At 33.8% G+C, this 18,746-nt stretch overlaps 2 protein-coding genes and 1 pseudogene across 2 annotated transcripts; all 3 read left to right on the top strand.

Annotated features, from left to right (window-relative positions):
* Nucleotides 1-950: 950 nt before the first annotated feature.
* Nucleotides 951-2,113, top strand: LOC116033402 (acyl-CoA--sterol O-acyltransferase 1-like). The gene is made up of 2 exons (XM_031276146.1): nucleotides 951-1,880; nucleotides 1,931-2,113. Exons 1-2 carry the CDS (start codon nucleotides 990-992, stop codon nucleotides 2,111-2,113), a joined length of 1,074 nt encoding a protein of 357 aa, XP_031132006.1. The 5' UTR covers nucleotides 951-989.
* A 10,574-nt stretch (nucleotides 2,114-12,687) lies between these two features.
* LOC116031961 (acyl-CoA--sterol O-acyltransferase 1-like) lies at nucleotides 12,688-14,098 on the top strand. Its single transcript, XM_031274337.1, has one exon. It carries the CDS (start codon nucleotides 12,726-12,728, stop codon nucleotides 13,944-13,946), a length of 1,221 nt encoding a protein of 406 aa, XP_031130197.1. The 5' UTR covers nucleotides 12,688-12,725; the 3' UTR covers nucleotides 13,947-14,098.
* An 890-nt stretch (nucleotides 14,099-14,988) lies between these two features.
* Nucleotides 14,989-16,066, top strand: LOC116033401 (annotated as a pseudogene).
* Nucleotides 16,067-18,746: the final 2,680 nt, after the last annotated feature.

Here is an 18,746-nt window from a genome sequence, read left to right as displayed (position 1 = left end):
ACTAAATTACGAAGTATCATAAAAAATTTGTCACTAAATGTCTTTATTTGCTCACAATACGCGTGTACTAACTAGTAATTAGATATAAGGAGTACTAAACTACTATAAATCTATAATGTATTTGTGTCGTTGTGCGTATGATTGCTATGAAGTGGTTGTGGATGAGGTGGGTGGGTTGTGGTGGCAAGTTTCGTTACTCAATTGGTGAATGGATTGTAAGTTTCATTATTTATAACATTGGGTCCTATAGTACTATGAAAACATTAAGTTAACAAATGAGATGGGATGAAATTCTTTTGGTTCCCTTAACCTAGTATTCGAAGAATTTAAGAAGAAAGTGACATATGAGAAGTACTCCTTATATATTTTACAGTCTAAATATGACAACATAGAATTAGTGGATTTTTGTACTCCAGCATGCATGAAAGTGATTTAAATTGTATTGTCAATTCTCTAATGTGTATTTAAGACATTTTGATGGACGGTGCCACTCTAGGAGGATGCAAGCTTTGGGGGCTTGATGGTGTTATATGTATGAATATTCTCTTTCATTTTTATAAAAATATTATACAGGGTTTGTGTTGTATGCCTTGAAGTGATTCACAGTATTCACAATTTTAATTAAAAATTATAGATCTTACTATCTTAGTGAATGTTACTAAGAAGATAACAACAAGAGAGGAAAAATCTTAAAACAATATTGAAATTAAACTAAGCAGTAAACTCAAATTCAACGCATAAAATATGTTTGCTCCTATGTAATATGTTGCAAACATTCTCCAATTATTAGATTGGAATAAGTCTTGGTTCATTTCATTATTAAGAATGTAAATGCACACATGCATTTCTCTATCACTCCTTGGCTTTCAATCAATACTCAAGGCTGATGTTCTCAGTATTGTTTTGTGCGCATTTACAGAGTTAGCTTTGATTCTTCTCCGTGGATCATCGGATCGTCTGTTCGACCACAAATTCTGAGATAGTCTGCCATGGAAGGAGATATGAAGCATTGGATGGAAGGAGAGATCACCGTCTTCATCAAGCTATGGCTCTCCATATACCTCTCTCTCTCCTACTGTTTCTTCGCTGCAAAAATGGCTCCCATTGGCCTTCCCAGGCTGCTGCTTTTCCTCCCTGTAATCTCTCTCTTTCTCCTCCTCCCTCTCGCCCTCCACTCCGTCCATTTCTGCGGCATCACCGCCTTCTTCATCTCCTGGCTCGCCAACTTTAAGCGCCTCATGCTTGCCTTCAACCATGGCCCTCTCCCTTCTCTCTCCCTCCCCCATTTCCTCGTCATCGCCTGCCTGCCCATCAAAATCCACCAAAAACACACAGACAGCTCAGTTGGTTCTTCAAACAACACTAATTCTGCACAAGATTCAGGTCAGCGCAGACAGCTCAGTTGGTTCGTAAATGAAACTGAGGATCGAGTCCAGAAACACCAGACAGTGATCCTCTCACCTAATGAGCTGTTCAGAGATAAACCGCCGGTGGAAGTCTCTGAGAATCGCCAGAAATCTGCTGCGAGTTATGCATTGAAGGCAGTTCTGATGGGTTTGATCATCAAAATATATGAATATAGTGATGGCATAAACCCTTCAGTTATAATGATTATATACTGTTTACATATATATCTCTTCATAGATATAATTCTCGCCCTTGTTGCAGCCCTGGCTCGCGCCGTTTTTGGCTTAGAGCTGGAACCGACGTTCAACGAGCCATATCTATCCTCTTCTTTACAGGATTTCTGGGGAAGTCGATGGAACCTCATGGTAAACCGTATCCTGCGCCCCGCCGTATACAGTCCCTTCCTCGACGTATCAGACAAGTATTTGGGCCGTAAGTGGGCCACGTACCCAGCCGTTATAGCCACGTTCATGGTATCAGGCCTAATGCACGAGCTGATTTATTTCTACTTGGGTCGGATCAGGCCCACATGGGAGGTCACGTGGTTCTTTTTGCTCCATGGGGTGTGCGTGGCAGTCGAGATTGCAGTGAAGAAGGCGTTGAGGGGCAGGTGGCGGTTGCCGGGTATACTTGGGACGATCCTGACCCTTGGATTCTTTACGCTCACCGTCAGTTGGTTGTTCTTACCGCAGCTGTTGCGATGTGATGTCTTGGTTAAAGTGCTTGCGGAGTATGCGGTTTTGGGCTCGTTTGTGAAGGACGTTGGTATAGCTTTGACACTAGGCGCAAGGAGTTCTTAAGTGCTTTAGGGGGAAGGAGAAAAGAGCAAAAAGGTTCCTCTTGATAGCGGAATCCTAGTCAAAATACATAATATATATATACTGTTTAAATTGTAAACATTTAATATATAAAATTGTGAATATTCAGTATGTAAATTGTTTACATTTTATATATATATTGTGAACATTTAGTATATAAACATTGTGAAGAATTCACCGGAACTTGGGTGATTATTTCATGGAGATTAATTATTTCCTTACGCAACAAGTAGTTTCCGTTCTCATGTTAGGCAATTGTTCTGCCAATTTTGGTAGCTTCTAAGCTTAAATTTAGTTATTTTCCCTTTTCTTGCCTTCTAGAGGGCCTGATTCCATAAATACCCACGGGGTCTCTTGGTAACGGATCCTCTTTTTGAAGAACCAAATGCTACTCTGTCCTATTATTTTTCTCGCGCGTTCTCACTTTTCACGTAGTATTTTATGGTAGTGTTGGCCCGTCGATCGACTGCCCTAAGCCGTGAAACTAACAAGTATTTTTTCTCACAATTGTTTCTCATTTTTAATGGTACTAACTAATTGTATTTTTATTAACAAAAAGAAAAACTTGTCACAAATATTATAAAGAAGAGTGACTAACAACTATTTGTCACAAAAAAGTACAAAAATTTGTGTCCACATTATATTTTGTCACAATTACATTCGTTCTCATCATAATTATAATGTTGCCAAAATGCACATACATTTAGTGACAAGAAATTAAATAGTGACAACGTATGTTACGACACTATTATTCTAGTAATAGTGATAATTTATTCGTAACAAATACTTACTTGTCACAGTACAATTACCATATTATCTGTGACAAAAAAAAAAGTTATCACAATTATTCCACACAGTAATGTCAAATTATTTTTTGGATTTATGACTAAATTACGAAGTGTCACAAAAGATTTGTAACTAAATGTCTTTATTTTGGTCACAATACGTGTACGCACTACAAGAAATTTCACATTTAGTGACAATAGAAGTTGTCGCCAAAAGTATTGATTTTGGTCACTGTTGAAATTAGTGACCAATTTTTGAAGTCGTCACTTGTCGTCACTATATCCTCCGTCACTATTGTAGTAGTGACGACTTTTGAGAAGTTGTCACAATTACTCAAGCCTTTTGTGACAATGCTTACGTACACTAAAAGTAGTATTTGAGTGATCACAATAGTGGTTACAATAAAAGTACATTTTGTGACCAAATATATTATTACAAAAAATTAATCTAGTGGCAACTAAAATCGTTGCAATTAATTATTTTATTGTGACAGTACTTTAGTCACAATAGTTTTACTTATTTGTGAGAATTGTTCTTGACGCAAAAATGATTATCAGTGACCTAAAACGTGATAACAATAATTACTTTGTTGTGACAACAAATCATGGTAACAAATGATGTATTTATTGTGATAAAAGAAATTAACTCTAAAACAACCATTAGTGTTAACTAAAGTTGTACAACATTTCAATTTCTTGTAGTCATCATCTTCGTCCCTCGAGTGGTGGTCGCGTGATGTTTTTGTAAATAAAAAATAATAATTAATTATAGGGCAACCTTAGTGATGTTGGTTAGAGATTGGCTTAGTAGAAATAGTTATCATTCTTGATGTTTTTATAAGTGACCATTATTTTGTGCATAGCTTGACTTTCTTTTTAATACCAAATTAAAATGCCCAACACATAATAGAGGTTCCAAGCCACTGAAATCTTTTAATATCATGATCTCCTCTCCATTTGAAAAAGATCAAGTTCTCCATTAAACTTTTTTCTTATTGCCTTCCAAACTTCGCTTCAATAGCATTTGGTCTGTCATTCATTAGAATCTTTGTCCTGCTGTGAAACAAAGAATAAAGACAACAAAAAAAATTAATTAAAAATTTCGTGGATAAAATAACATGAAGTTTAATTTTGAATAAAGAAAATTTTACTTTGCTATAATTTTGAAGCTTCTATTACTGCTTGAAGAAAAATCTTCTCATGAGTCTTTGAAGTTAGCCCTTTAATACCTAAACCACGTGCAGAGCTTGACTTTCTTTTTAATACCAAATCAAAATGCTCAACAAGTGGCAGGTGCAGCTGGAATCTTTTGTTTATTCTTCTCTCCATCTTCTTGAAGTTTATTCAATTTTTAGTAAAGAAAATTTTACTTTACCATTTCAATGCAATTTGTATAATAGATTTTGCACCACTAATTGATTTGATCTCTTGATTTCCACTATAAATTTTATTTCTTTTCACTTTGGTCCTATATATAAATTTTTAAAAATTATTATTAATAAGAAATAAACTAGAAAATAATCAGGAGACATAAAAGATGATTTTAGATTAAAACATAAAGAATCTTCATATAGCCTTTTTCAAAAGAATATTAAATTAAAGAATAAAGCAACAAGAAAACTATTATATATAATCATATTAATAATACAAATGAAAGTTTCCAACCACAAGTATTAACTCTAATATAAATAAAATTAGTATTTATGTCAATAAAAGATATTTATCAATCATAATAGTTGTTCTGTTGTTGTAAGTACTTAAAAATGACAAACACCGTTAGCTAAACCTAATTGATAGCCTAAGTAGGTAACATAACCCTATAACAAACGCCTAGGGTTCCTACTTAGGCTATCAATTAGGTTTAGATAAAAAAAACCTCACAAATCAAATCATAAAATTTTAACTTGGAGTTAAAAATCTAAAATCCTAGCTACTCATAATTGGAATATTGATAGCAAAATAATTAAGAATTACAGAAATTGAAATAGAAACTAAAAGAACAAACCGATACGAAAGATTTCGATCGTTGCGTCATCCGCTACTGCCATTCTTCCGCTGCCCAGTTCTTATATCGTGGACCGCGGTCCACAATGCATTGTGGACCGCGGTCCCAAAACGACGTCGTTTTAGTAAGTAGGAGACGGAGTCCCGTAATTGACACTACAGTTCATTCCAAAAGATACTGCCTTACATTTGTTTTGATATTATCGAATGAAACTATAGTTATATCAAAAAGTAACTGTAGTTGTGTTGAAAAGAAAGTGCAGTGTATATGAAAAGATACTGAATAACAGTTTCACATTTGTGTTTGATATTATCGAATGAAACTGTAGTTATATCAAAATGTAACTGTAGTTGTGTTGAAATGTAACTGCAGTGTATATGAACAGATACTGAATAACAGTTTCACTTTTGTGTTTTTATATTATCGAATGAAACTATAGTTATATCAAAAAGTAACTGCAGTTGTGTTGAAAGGTAACTGCAGTTGTTGTGTTGAAATGTCACTGCAGTATATATGAAAAGAAAGTGCAGTATATATGGAAAGAAAGTGAGTGGCGCGAATTCATCCGTCTGTTTTCATAATCAAAACGACGTCGTTTTGGGACCGCGGTCCACAATGCATTGTGGACCGCGGTCCACGATATAATTTGCGTCCGCTGCCGCCGCTCTTCTCTTTTCTTCCTCTCTGTCGTATGCTTTTCTTAATTATTTTTCTATCATATCCCCTCTTCCACTTTATTTTCTCCCTTATATTATTTCCTTTTGCCGTGCCTTCATTCCCTTTCTTTCTGTTTCTTTCCTTATCCTCCAATACGTTTCTTTTAATTTCTTTAATTATCTTTACCCTTTTCTTTAGTTCATTTTATTCTCCCTTTGGGAAGCAAAATAAATTTAATCAGTTTTAATATCAAATTAATTAATTAAGACTTATATATGTGTGTGAATATATATATATATATATATATATATATATATATATATATATAATCTAATCACATGATAACTAATCTCTAGGTGAGAATGTGTGGACAAATCCAAACCGTTGATCTATTTAATTATAGTGACAAAGTCATTATAATAAATAATTACTCGTCACAATTATTATAACACTAGTGACAAAACTTGAAGTCAACACAATTATTTTCACAATTTAGTAATTTTTGTTATGAAATTATAGAGCGTCACAAATATTTGTAACAATTTCATCACAAAAATGACAACATGAGTGATAATAGTATTTTTTGTCACAATCGTATTTCATTTCTAATGGTACTAACTAATTGTATTTTTATTGACAAAAAGAGTTGTCACAAATATTATTAAAAAATAGTGATCAACTATTTGTCACAAAAAGGACCAAAATTTGTGACAATGTTATATTTTGTCACAATTACATTCGTTCCCGCTATAATTTTAATGCCGCCAAAATGCACATACATTTAGTGACAACAAATAGTGACAATTTAGGCTACGACACTATCATTCTAGTAATAGTGGCAACTTATTTGTAACAAATACTTAGTTGTCACAATTACTATACTATCCGTGACCAAAAAAATCTTATCACAATTATCACAAACAATAGTGTCGAATTATTTTTTTGGTCACAAAAAAGGTATTATTTGTGACAAAATTACGAAGTGTAACAAACGTTTTGTCACTAAATGTCTTCATTCTTGTTGTGACGGTAACTAAGTAATTAGATATACGGAGTACTAAACTACTATAATGTATTTGTGCCGTTGTGCGTATGATTGCTATGAAGTGGTTGCGGTGATATGCTTCATTACTCAATTGGTGAATGAATTGTAAGTTTCATTATTTATAACATTGGGTCCTATATAGTACTATGAAAGCATTGAGTTATGGGATGGAATGAGATTCTTTAGGATTTTCTTAACTAACTTGTTAAGAGGGATTTAAGATGAAACTGACATGTGAGAAGTATATGTTTTACAGCCAGTAGGGATTTGTTCCATCCGGAAGCCAAGGCTGCTTCCACACCGCAAATTATGCTGTGGACCCAGGTCCATCTTGCAATGTGGACCTAGGTCCAAAACTACGTCGTTTTGTCTTCTTCTTCTTCTTCTTCAAAATTGTGTGAATGTAGAGATTTCAAAGTGTGAATATAGAGTATAGAAATCGTGAATGTAAACTTATGATTGTGTGAATGTAGAGTTGCCCAGAAATGTGTGAATGTGGAGGTTTCAAATTGTGAATATGGAGTATAGAAATCGTGAATGTAGAGTTATGCATGTGTGAATCTGTAATAGAGTTAAAAAAGTTCTAGCAATTTGTAGCCCTGTAATGTGTGAATGTGGAGTTCTCAAGTTGTGAATATAGAGTATAGGACCTGTGAATATAGATTTTTGAATGTGTGAATGCATAACAGTGGTAATATAGTTACTAAACATATAATCCTGTAATGTGTAAATGTGGAGTTTACAAATTGTGAATGTAGAGTATAGTGTATGTGAATGTAGAATTTGTGTTCCACATTTCAGGTCAATATATTTATTAAAAAAAAAAAAACGTCGTTTTTGGACCCGATCCACCTTGCAAGGTGGACCTGGGTCCACAGCATAACTACTGGCTTCCTCACCAACATGGAATTTCCATTGCCTAACCGTTTGTAGCATCCTTGATGCAGAAGATCCTACCCACCTAGAATAGAACGCCAACAATAACTTGGGTTTGCACCAAGTTTTGCGTCAAAAAAATTCACCGTGAGGGTAGTATCGAGCCTTATAAATTCTGGGCGGTTAGGGAAGACGGATATGTGAGAAGCCTCCAACCTTGTTTAGCAAGTAGGGCTGTATTAAAGCTACTCAATCTCTTAAAATCGAGACCTCCCATTGACTTATAATTAGGCGAATACATTTTTCCCCAATTAAGCTATCCACCTTATTCCATCGCCTCTGTTTCCACTTGATTCACACCAATATTTGTTCATCAGTCTTTGAATTCGTTCGCAGAAAGATATTGGTAGAAAGTATATGCTCATGGTATAGGTAGGAAGAGCTTGAGCTAGAATTTTTTGCATTTTTAGTCCCACCACTATAGTGTCACATGCAGAATTGATTCACGACTTTCAAACTTTGAAATTTTGGTCCACGATTGTTGTTTGTGTTGCAAAAATAGTTCTTTTTCAGTCAACTTCTCGCCGGAAAAAAATTCTGGCCGAATTTTCCGGCACTTTTTTGCCGAAAAAAAAAACGACAGATTTTTTGTCAAATTTTCACTGAAAAAAAAAAATTCTCCTTTCAAGTAGGATTAAAATGGACAATTCTAAAAAATTAATTCATTTCTAAAAAAATATGTAGCCAATTTAATTATTTTGATTTTGGTAAACTAATTAAAGTTAAAACTAATTCATTTCTAAAAACATATGTATCCAATTTAATCTTAGTAAAATTAAGTACAACTTCAAAATTATTTTTACTTTTTGATTTATTTAAAATTATATTTAAAGTAAAAATAATTTAAATTTAAGGTGCGTGGTTTGTGTGCTTTAAGGTGTGTCGACCTAAGGCTTTAGGTGCGTAGTTTTTTCTTCTTAATGTGCGTTATTTTCCATCTTAAGGTGCATTTTTTTTCCAAACACAATCCAGCTTAAATTTTTTTCCAAACACAATATTGTTTATATGATTTTCTCTACAAAGCCATATTTATGTTAATCCAACTTAAGGTGAGTAGATTAGAAGTTAAGGTACATCAATTTTTTTTTTTTAAAGAATAGATTACCGAACTTAGAACCGCACGGGAACCGTACCCTGGCCTTTCCCGGCCCGCACCTAAACCCATCCCTATATATATATACAGGGCCGGCCCTGGCCATGTCGGGCCAGGACGACCGCACAGGGCCCCCAATTTTTGGGGGCCCAATTTTTAAAAAAATATTTTTATCTATAGTTAAAAAAAAATTCTACTTGACGAATATTTTTTTAGAATTTATATATTGGTCTTAATTGTAAGTGAAAATAAAATTTTAGAAGTAATTGACATCGAAATTTGGGTGAATAAATTTGTATTTAAATATGCACGAAAATGTCACTAATTTTAAATTAAATTTTGAAATGTATTTTTTCTTTTTTGAATTTTATGCATTATATTTAGACAAAAAATTTTATTACTTTTTCACTTTTGTCATAAAATAGAATAACTGGAAGTCTATATGGATTTGGACTCAATTACCTAGCTTAGTTATAGAAATTTTCTAGATCTTCTAGACTTCTATCTTTATATTTCATAGGTTTTTTTTATTATGTTTCTTACTTTTATAAATAGATATCTCTTTGTATATTATAGTGAAATCTAAATGTTAAAAAAAAAACCTCTTTCCCTATGTTCTTGTCTCTTTATTATTATCTGTTTTTCGTTGTACTCTATTATATTTAATCAGATTGCATCTCGAAATAAAAATAGTAAAAGTCCAAACTAAAGCTATTAGACAGGGCCCATATTTTTAATGGGACGGCCCTATATATATATATATATATATATATATATATATATATATATATATATATATATTTATATATTTATTTATTTATTTATTTATATATATATATATATATATATATATTTCCATCACTTCATTAGCCACAACTCAAAAGTCAAAACCGCATGAATAGTATGTTCATATTTAATTTGGATAGTTGCCAAGAGCAAATGGTATGAACAGACAAAGGGAGGATCATTGTTACACCTCACTTATCCAATCCTCTTTCTGCAGCTTTGTTTTGGATATGCATGCATAAACATTAATGATCATCTCTTTGCATTGCTATCATCTCAGATTCTCAGTGATAAATCATAACTCAAGAAAATTAATACATGCAACTTGTAATCACTCATCTCGCATCTTGCTCCATAATTCATATTATGTTTATTATTTTATATATTTTATACCTAGCTACTAGAGTAAGACATGTATGTGTAATATAATATTCGAAGAAATAAAAAGGATAAATTTTGTTAACATCATTATTTAACTATGCAATATTATTTTAAATTAAGGAAATCCATTATCTTCTTATCTTACACTATTGTACATATAATATATAATAGAGATAATGGTCATCGAGCTCTTAATTAATGCATGATGATAACAACAGTTTCTTGAATCAGAGGTTGATGGAGTTAATTACATGCACAAAATGTTCAACTTTATGCTTTACTTCCTCGCAAATTTTACTGTATAGTGGATCATGCATCAAAACAACGTTGTTTTGATTAATGAAAATAAACGGCTTAAGCGGTCTCCGTTTCGCGCCGTAAACTTTCAGTTTATATACGCTGCAGTTCCCTTTCAACACAACTATAGTACAGTTCCTTTTCGATATAACTACAGTTTCATTTGACATTATACACTCAAATATGTGAAAATGTTATTCAGTTTTCTTTCAACACAACTACAGTTTCTTTTATAATACACTGCAATTTCATTCCTTTCAACACAACTACACTATCATTTCGATATAACTACAGTTTCATTGGATAACATACACTCAAATATGTGAAACTGTTATTCAGTTTTATTTTATATACACTGCAGTTTCCTTTCAACACAACTGCAGTTTCATTTCGATATAACTACATTTTCATTTGATAATATAAAAACAAATGTGAGACAGTATCTTTTGAGATGAACTGTAGTATCTTTTACCGAACTCCGTTAAAACTTACGACAACCATTTCTTTTACTTAATGAAACGACGGTGTTTTGTGACCGTGGTCCACCGTATAATGACCCTTACTCCCTCCTAACACTGATCCAAACTATCTTTACCTTCCTTCATTTTCCTTACAAATGTTGCAAACCTTCTCCAATAATTATTAGATTGGAATAAGTCTTGGTTCATTTATTAAGTAGGTAAGTGCACAGATGCATTTCTCTATCACTACTTAGGCTTTCAATCTTCTCCACTATTAGATTAATTGGAATAAGTCATTGGTTCATTATTAAGCGTGTAAATGCACCCATGCATTTCTCTATCACTACTTGACTTTCAATCAATACTCAAATTAAGCTGATGTTCTCAGTGTTGACTTGTGTGCGTTTATAGAGGTTGATGAGAGTCCGAGCCGGCGCTGGCCATGTTTGACCAGGACATGCGCACAGGGCTCTCAAATATTGGTTGATTTATGTATATGGAAATTAAGACCGTCTAAAATTTTAAAATGTTTACATTTCTAATTCTTAAAGACTTGATTTATGTATAGAGTTATAGTCCTATAACTTATATAGGATTTGAGGCGGGTCTATTTGGCTATTATAAAATTATTATATATAAAGAGTCAAAAATTACCCTTATTCATATTATAATGCATACACGCAAGATTTGTATTCACAACACAGGAATTCGATATCAGTTCATTAATTTGAATGCGTTGTTTGTGCATTTGGCATCCTCAATTTTTTTTTATTTTTCACGATAAAAACATAAAAGTATGTAAGTTAAATATTTTAATTCTTTAATTGTATTGAAATATTTAAAATTATTAATTCAATAACTAACCCTAGCTATTAATTATATTTTTTGATAGGTGAAGTATAATCTAATTTCTTTTATTTTGATGTTATTACAATTGCAATATCAAATAGTCTTAACTATTTTTATTATTGTTGTTTATGCATAAAGAAGTTTTTTTAGAATAATCTTACTTATGATCAAGTATATTGTAAGAAAGACTCAATGAATTGGTGAATGATTTTGCATCGTCTAAATATGCTCGAAGAAGAAGGGAATGCGACTTTTCAAGTGAAATTTTGAATGATAGTTTTTTTTTTCTCTAGACTATTATATATTTTGATACAATATAATATATCGTTTATATATTTACAATTATACAAAAGAGGCCATGTTAAATTTTTGCACAGGACCTCGATTTTCTTAGGGACGGCCGAGAGTGAGCCCTAGCCATTAACTTTTGCAAATATAATATGTGCAAATATTCTTTTATATCTACTATACTAATAATCTATTTATTATTATAATAAGAGCCAAGGTCTATAACGGGAACTAAAAAAATAGCATTCAAATTATTTTTCATCTTTACATTCTATTATATATTTTTTTCTCTTAAATAACCCCACGCCTTTTAAAACTTACTCATTAATTTCTATAAGAAAAGTCATAGGTTCGAACCACATCCCAAACAGAGTTGCATAATTACTGAACATATACTACGCGTATGTTAGAGTATATTATTATTAATAAAAAAGTAAGTACCATACTCTTTTTTTTTTGAAGGAAGTAGTATCATACTCTAGTACTCTTATTAAATTAAATATAAATTAGTAGCTACAATAAAAAAAAAATAATACATATGCATTTCTTTAATTTAGAATTCGATGTTTACAATGTCTCTATTAAAAAAAAAAATTATTCATTATTAAAAAATTTAAAAGAGATATAATTTTATTAATTATATTGTCTTTATTTTCTTTAATGCAAATATTCATTATCTTCAAATTCATTATCTAATTATATTCACTATATAATAAATATCAAAGTTATATATAATACAAAATAATGTTATATATTTATTTACCAACTATTGGAAGGATTTGTTAACAAATACTACGTAACACATTTAAATAATCCATTTAAATAATCCAATAAACTGAAAAGGAAACTAGAGTGTAACTATAAATAGTTTTGATCATCGATCGTCTGTTCCACCACAAGTTCTGAGATAGTCTGCCATGGAAGGAGATATGAAGCATTGGAAGGAAGGAGAGATCACCGTCTTCATCAAGCTATGGCTCTCCATATACCTCTCTCTCTCCTACTGTTTCTTCGCTGCAAAAATGGCTCCCATTGGCCTTCCCAGGCTGCTGCTTTTCCTCCCTGTAATCTTTCTCTTTCTCCTCATTCCTCTCGCCTTCCACTCCGTCCATTTCTGCGGCATCACCGCCTTCTTCATCTCCTGGCTCGCCAGCTTCAAGCTCCTCATGCTTGCCTTCAACTATGGCCCTCTCCCTTCTCTCTCCCTCCCCCGTTTCCTCCTCATCGCCTGCTTGCCCGTCAAAATCCATAAAAAATGCACAGACAGCTCAGTTGGTTCTTCAAACAACACTCATTATGCACAACAAGATTCAGGTCAGCACAGACAGCTCAATTCATTCGTAAATGAAACGGAGGAAAAAATCCAGAAGCACCAAACACTGATCCTCTCACCTAATGAGCTGTTCAGAGAGAAACCAGCAATGGAAGTCTCGGAGAATCGCCAGAAATCTACTGTGAGTTATGCAGTGAAGGCAGTTCTGATGGGTTTGATCATCAGAATATATGAATATAGTGATAGCATAAACCCTACCGTTATACAGATTATACACTGTTTACATATATATCTCTTCCTGGATATAATTCTCGGCATTGTTGCAGCCCTGGCTCGCGCCGTTCTCGGCTTAGAGCTGGAGCCGCAGTTCAACGAGCCATATCTTTGCTCTTCTTTACAGGATTTCTGGGGAAATCGATGGAACCTCATGGTAAACCGTATCCTGCGCCCCGCCGTATACAGTCCCTGCCTCGGCATCTCGGCTAAGTATTTGGGCCGTAAGTGGGCCACGTACCCGGCCGTTATCGCCACGTTCATGGTATCAGGCCTAATGCACGAGCTGATTTATTTCTACTTGGGTCGGGTCAGGCCCACTTGGGAGGTCACGTGCTTCTTTTTGCTCCAGGGGGCGTGTGTGGCGGTCGAGATCGCAGTGAAGAAGGCGCTGAGAGGTAGGTGGCGGTTGCCCAGAATACTTGGGACGATCCTGACCCTTGGATTCGTTACGCTCACCCGTTGTTGGCTGTTTCTACCGCAACTATTGCGGTGTGAAGTCTTTGCTAAGGCGAGTGCGGAGTACGTAGCTTTGGGTGCATTTGTGAAGGATATTCGTATGACTTTGGCACTAGGCGCAAGGAGTGCTTAAGGGTGTGTTTGAAAAGTAAGAAAATAATTTCTGAAAAATGAGTCATTTTTCAGAAAGCAGTTTTATTTTATGTACTTGATTGTATCTTAAAAACTGTCTTTTGTGTGTTTGGTCTATTTTCCGAAAAATGAGTAGAATTGTATAATTATATATTTTTATTGTTGTATTTAAAATATAAAATAATAATATTTATTATTAAAAACAAAACAAAACAAACTTCGCTGCTCTGGTTTTCGGCCGGAAACCAAAGCTAGAGCTCCGACGGACTAGTTTTCGGCGAAAACCAATCTGCTGGAACGGAGAGAGGCACGGCCCATGGGGCTGTCCCTTGCGGAGGTTATTTTCCCTTTCTTGAAAATGACTTTTGAACTTTTTGTCTGGAAGTTGTTTTCCGGAAAAAAGAGGGTATTTTCCTTGGGGTCATTGGAAATCATTTTCCGTTGACCACATTTTTCGAACGTTGTCAAACACCGAAAGCTCGAAAAATGATTTCCGAAAATCATTTTCCGGGTTACCAAACACACCTAAGTGCTTTGGGTAGGGGGGGAGGCGAAAAGAGCAATAGTTATGTCATGAATCTAGTCAAAATACACTATATATATACTAAATATTTACAATTCAAATTGTGAACATTTAATTTATAAAATTGAAATACACTATATATATACTAAATATTTACAATTCAAATTGTGAACATTTAATATATAAAATTGTGATTATTCAATATGTAAAATTGTAAGTATTCAGTATGTAATTTGTGAACATTTTGTATATAAACATTGTGAATGTGTAAATTATGAACATTCAATATATAAATTGTGTATTTTTAGTCTCAGTCCACGTGCTTTAGCATAGGAGTATACCATTGATTTTTGAAAAATGAGAGTTATATATTTTTGCGAATATTTATTCTTGTAGATTGTATACATTTAGTAAAAAGGAAAAAAGAAAAAGGAAAGACGAAAGAAATAAAGTAACTTATATTACAAATAAATGATTAATTATCGGGGTGTGTCCCGGACTAGATCCCTAGCTGATTCGGATGGGTGATCAAGCTCCTCTTGCTTGCGTTCAACCATGGCCCTCTCCCTTCTCTCTCTCTCCCCCGTTTCCTCGTCACCGCCTGCCTGCCCATCAAAATCCACCAGAAACACACACAAGATTCTTCAAACAACACTTATTCTGCAGGACGGGATTCAGGTCAGCACAGACAGCTCAATTGGTTCGTAAATGAAACTAAACAGAGGGAAAAGTCCAGAAGTATCGGACACTGATCATCTCACCTAATAAGCTGTTCAAAGAGAAACCGCCCGGTGGAAGTGTATGAGAATCGCCAGAAATCTGCTGTGAGTTATGCATTGAAGGCAGTTCTGATGGGTTTGATCATCGGAATATATGATTATAGTGATAGCATAAATCCTACAGTTATACTGATTATATACGATTTTCATATATATCTCTTCCTGGATATTATTCTCGCCTTTGTTGCAGCCCTGGCTCGCGCCGTTCTCGGCTTAGAGCTGGAGCTGACGTTCAATGAGCCATATCTTTCCTCTTCTTTACAGGATTTCTGGGGAAGTCGATGGAACCTCATGGTAAACCATATCATGCCCCCCACCGTATACAGTCCCTTCTACGACGTGTCGGACAAGTATTTGGGCCGTAAGTGGGCCACGTACCCGGCCGTGATTGCCACGTTCATGGTATTGGGCCTAATGAATGAACTGATTTATTTCTACTTGGGCCAGGTCAAGCCCACGTGGGAGATCACGTGGTTCTTTTTGCTCCACGGCGTGTGCGTGGCGGTCGAGATCGTCGTGAAGAAGGCGCTGAGGGCCGGGGCCGGTTGCCGGGAATACTTGGGACAATCCTGACCCTTGGATTTGTTACGCTCACCGTCTGTTGGTTGTTCTTACCGTAACTGTTGCTGTTGCGGTGTGAATTCTTGGTTATGGCGCTTGCGGAGTACGCGAATTTGGGCGCATTTGTGAAGGATGTTGGTGTAGCTTTGATACTAGGCACAAGGAGTTAATTCTTAAGTGCTTTAGGGGTGAATGTGAAAAGAGTAATAGCTATGTCATAGACTCGGATTTATCTTGCCAACTGGATTTTAGTCAAAATACATAATATATATACTGTTTAAATTGTGAACGTTCAATAGGTAAATTATGAACATTTAATATATAAAATTGTGAACATTTAATATGTAAATTGTGAACGTTCAATATGTAAATTATGAACATTTAATATATAAAATTGTGAACATTTAATATATAAATTGTGAATATTCAGTAGGTAAATTGTTTACATTTAATATGTAAGTTGTGAACATTTAATAATATATAAACATTGTGAACATTAAGTATATAAATTGTAAACATTCAATTTGTAAATTGTGTATTCAATATTTAAATCGTTTAATAATTGTATATTTTTGGACCACTAATCAAGCACTCAAGCTGGAATACAGAGGGCAATCAGTCCTCACTGCGCAAGGCACTTAGTAGGAAGAGGCCTCCGCTACGAACAACGATAACACGGGAACTTCTAAGCTTAAATTCTAGTTATTTTCCCTTTTCTTGCCTCCTAGAGGGCCTAATTCCTTGTATAAATAACCCTCAGGATCTCATTGTAACGGATCCGCTTTTTGAAGAACCAAATGTTACTCTGTCCTATTTTTTTTCTCGCACGTTCTCACTTTTCACATAGTATTTTACGGTAGTATTGGCTCACCAATCGACTGCCCTAAGCCGTGAAACCAACAAGTATTTTTTTCTCACACTTGTTTCTCGTTCTTAATGATACTAACTAATTATATTTTTATTGACAAAAAAATTGTCACAAATATTGTAAACAAGAGTCACCAACAACTATTTGTCACAAAAAGTAAAAAAAAATTGTGTCCACATTATATTTTGTCACAATTATATTCATTTTCATCATAATTATAATGCCGCTAAAATACACATGCATTTAGTGATGACAACGTATGATACGACATTATTATTCAAGTAACAGTGACAACTTATTCGTAATAAATGCTTACTTGTCACAATTACTATATTATCTGTGACCAAAAAAAAAAAATTAAAGTTATCACAATTATCCTACTCAATAGTGTCGAATTATTTTTTGGTCACAAAATGATATTATTTGTGACTAAATTACGAAATGTCACAAAAGATTTGTCACTAAATATCTTTATTTTGATCATAATATTCGTGTGGTAAGTAGTAATTAGATATATGGAGCACGTACTAAACTACTATAATGTATTTGTGCCATTGTGCGTATGTTTGCTATGAAGTCGTTGTTGATGAGGTGGGTTGTGGTCCTATATTACTATGAAAACATTAAGTTATCGGATGGAATGAGGCTCTTAACTAACTTGTTAGAGTAATTTAAGAAAAAATTGACTTGTGAGAAGTATATATTTTACCGTGTAAAAGATGACAAAATAGGATTGGTGAGTTTTTGAGATTTATATTTTATTGTTATTTGTCAATTTTCTAATGAATATTTAAGAGATTTTGATAGACAATGGTGCCATTGCCGTGTAAGGCTAGGAGGATGCAAGGCTTTGGGGGCTTGATGGTGTTGTATGTATGAATATTCCCTTTCATTTTAATATTTTTTTAAAAAAATATACTTTAATTTCCATGATTTATGTTGTATGCCTTGAAGTGATTCACAATATTCATGATTTTAATTATAAATCATAAATGTTAGATAAGGAAAAACCTTAAAACAATATTGAAATTAAACTAAACAGTAAATTCAAAATCAATACATAAAATATGTTTGCTCCTATGTAATATGATCGTACGCGACAAGCTCAATAAAAATAAATAAAAAAATTGACCCTACAATGTTTGAAGTGGACAGATTTATTGTGCGCACGACATTTGACCATGTCTGCTAAGACACATTGAATTACCGTAATTTACATCATTTCAAATGCTCTGTCGGATCAAGATGTAGAGAGCCCTTAGAATTGAAATATATAATCGTAATTTACATCATTTCAAATGCTCTGACGGATCGGGATATAGAGAGCCCTTAGAATTGGAATATATATATATGATCATACCAGGTATGGCTGCCCATTAACGTGCGGTCAGTGCGGCCGCGCTACTATGTATACAAATATACATCACTCAATGTTAGAAAATGCATCAAACAAATATGCATCATTAGGTACGCATCACCAAAAAACACACCACTATGTATGTAAAAATACACCACACAATATTAGCAAATGCACCATTTGGAGCAGGGGAGTTATGGTGCATTATTTTGGGTGTGTGTGTTTTATAGTGTTTTTGTGTATTTTCATTGTGGTGCGTTTTCTAACATTGAATGGTGTGAACCGCACCGACCGCACAGGAAGGCGCAACCACATTTGAATAGATTCCTATATATATATATATATATATGCTTCTTCTCCCAATAACTTGACTATCCTTTCCGTGAGCACATGATGACCACGCAACTGGATCATATTAAATATGTGTACTATCATGTGTGCATGTGGCTCACGAAATTGTTTTTTGCACGTCATTATCCACTAATTATATTTCACATTAAATTATCATTAATCTCATACCTAATTTACAACCCTCGTTTTGATTTTCATTTATTTATTTATTCCACTCCGTAACATACTTACATCCATTTCCACACGCAACAATAATTTTTTTTTCTTTTAGGTCACGGAGAAAGTCCACAATTAATACTCAAATATATATAGTAAATAAACTTCACTTACGTATAATAACTCACAAATTATACGAGTGAGTC

Source organism: Ipomoea triloba, chromosome 10 (assembly GCF_003576645.1).
Source record: "Ipomoea triloba cultivar NCNSP0323 chromosome 10, ASM357664v1".
Taxonomy (NCBI): domain Eukaryota; kingdom Viridiplantae; phylum Streptophyta; class Magnoliopsida; order Solanales; family Convolvulaceae; genus Ipomoea; species Ipomoea triloba.
The sequence above is the reverse complement of the archived record's forward strand: the minus strand, read 5'-3'. Positions and strand labels throughout refer to the sequence as shown.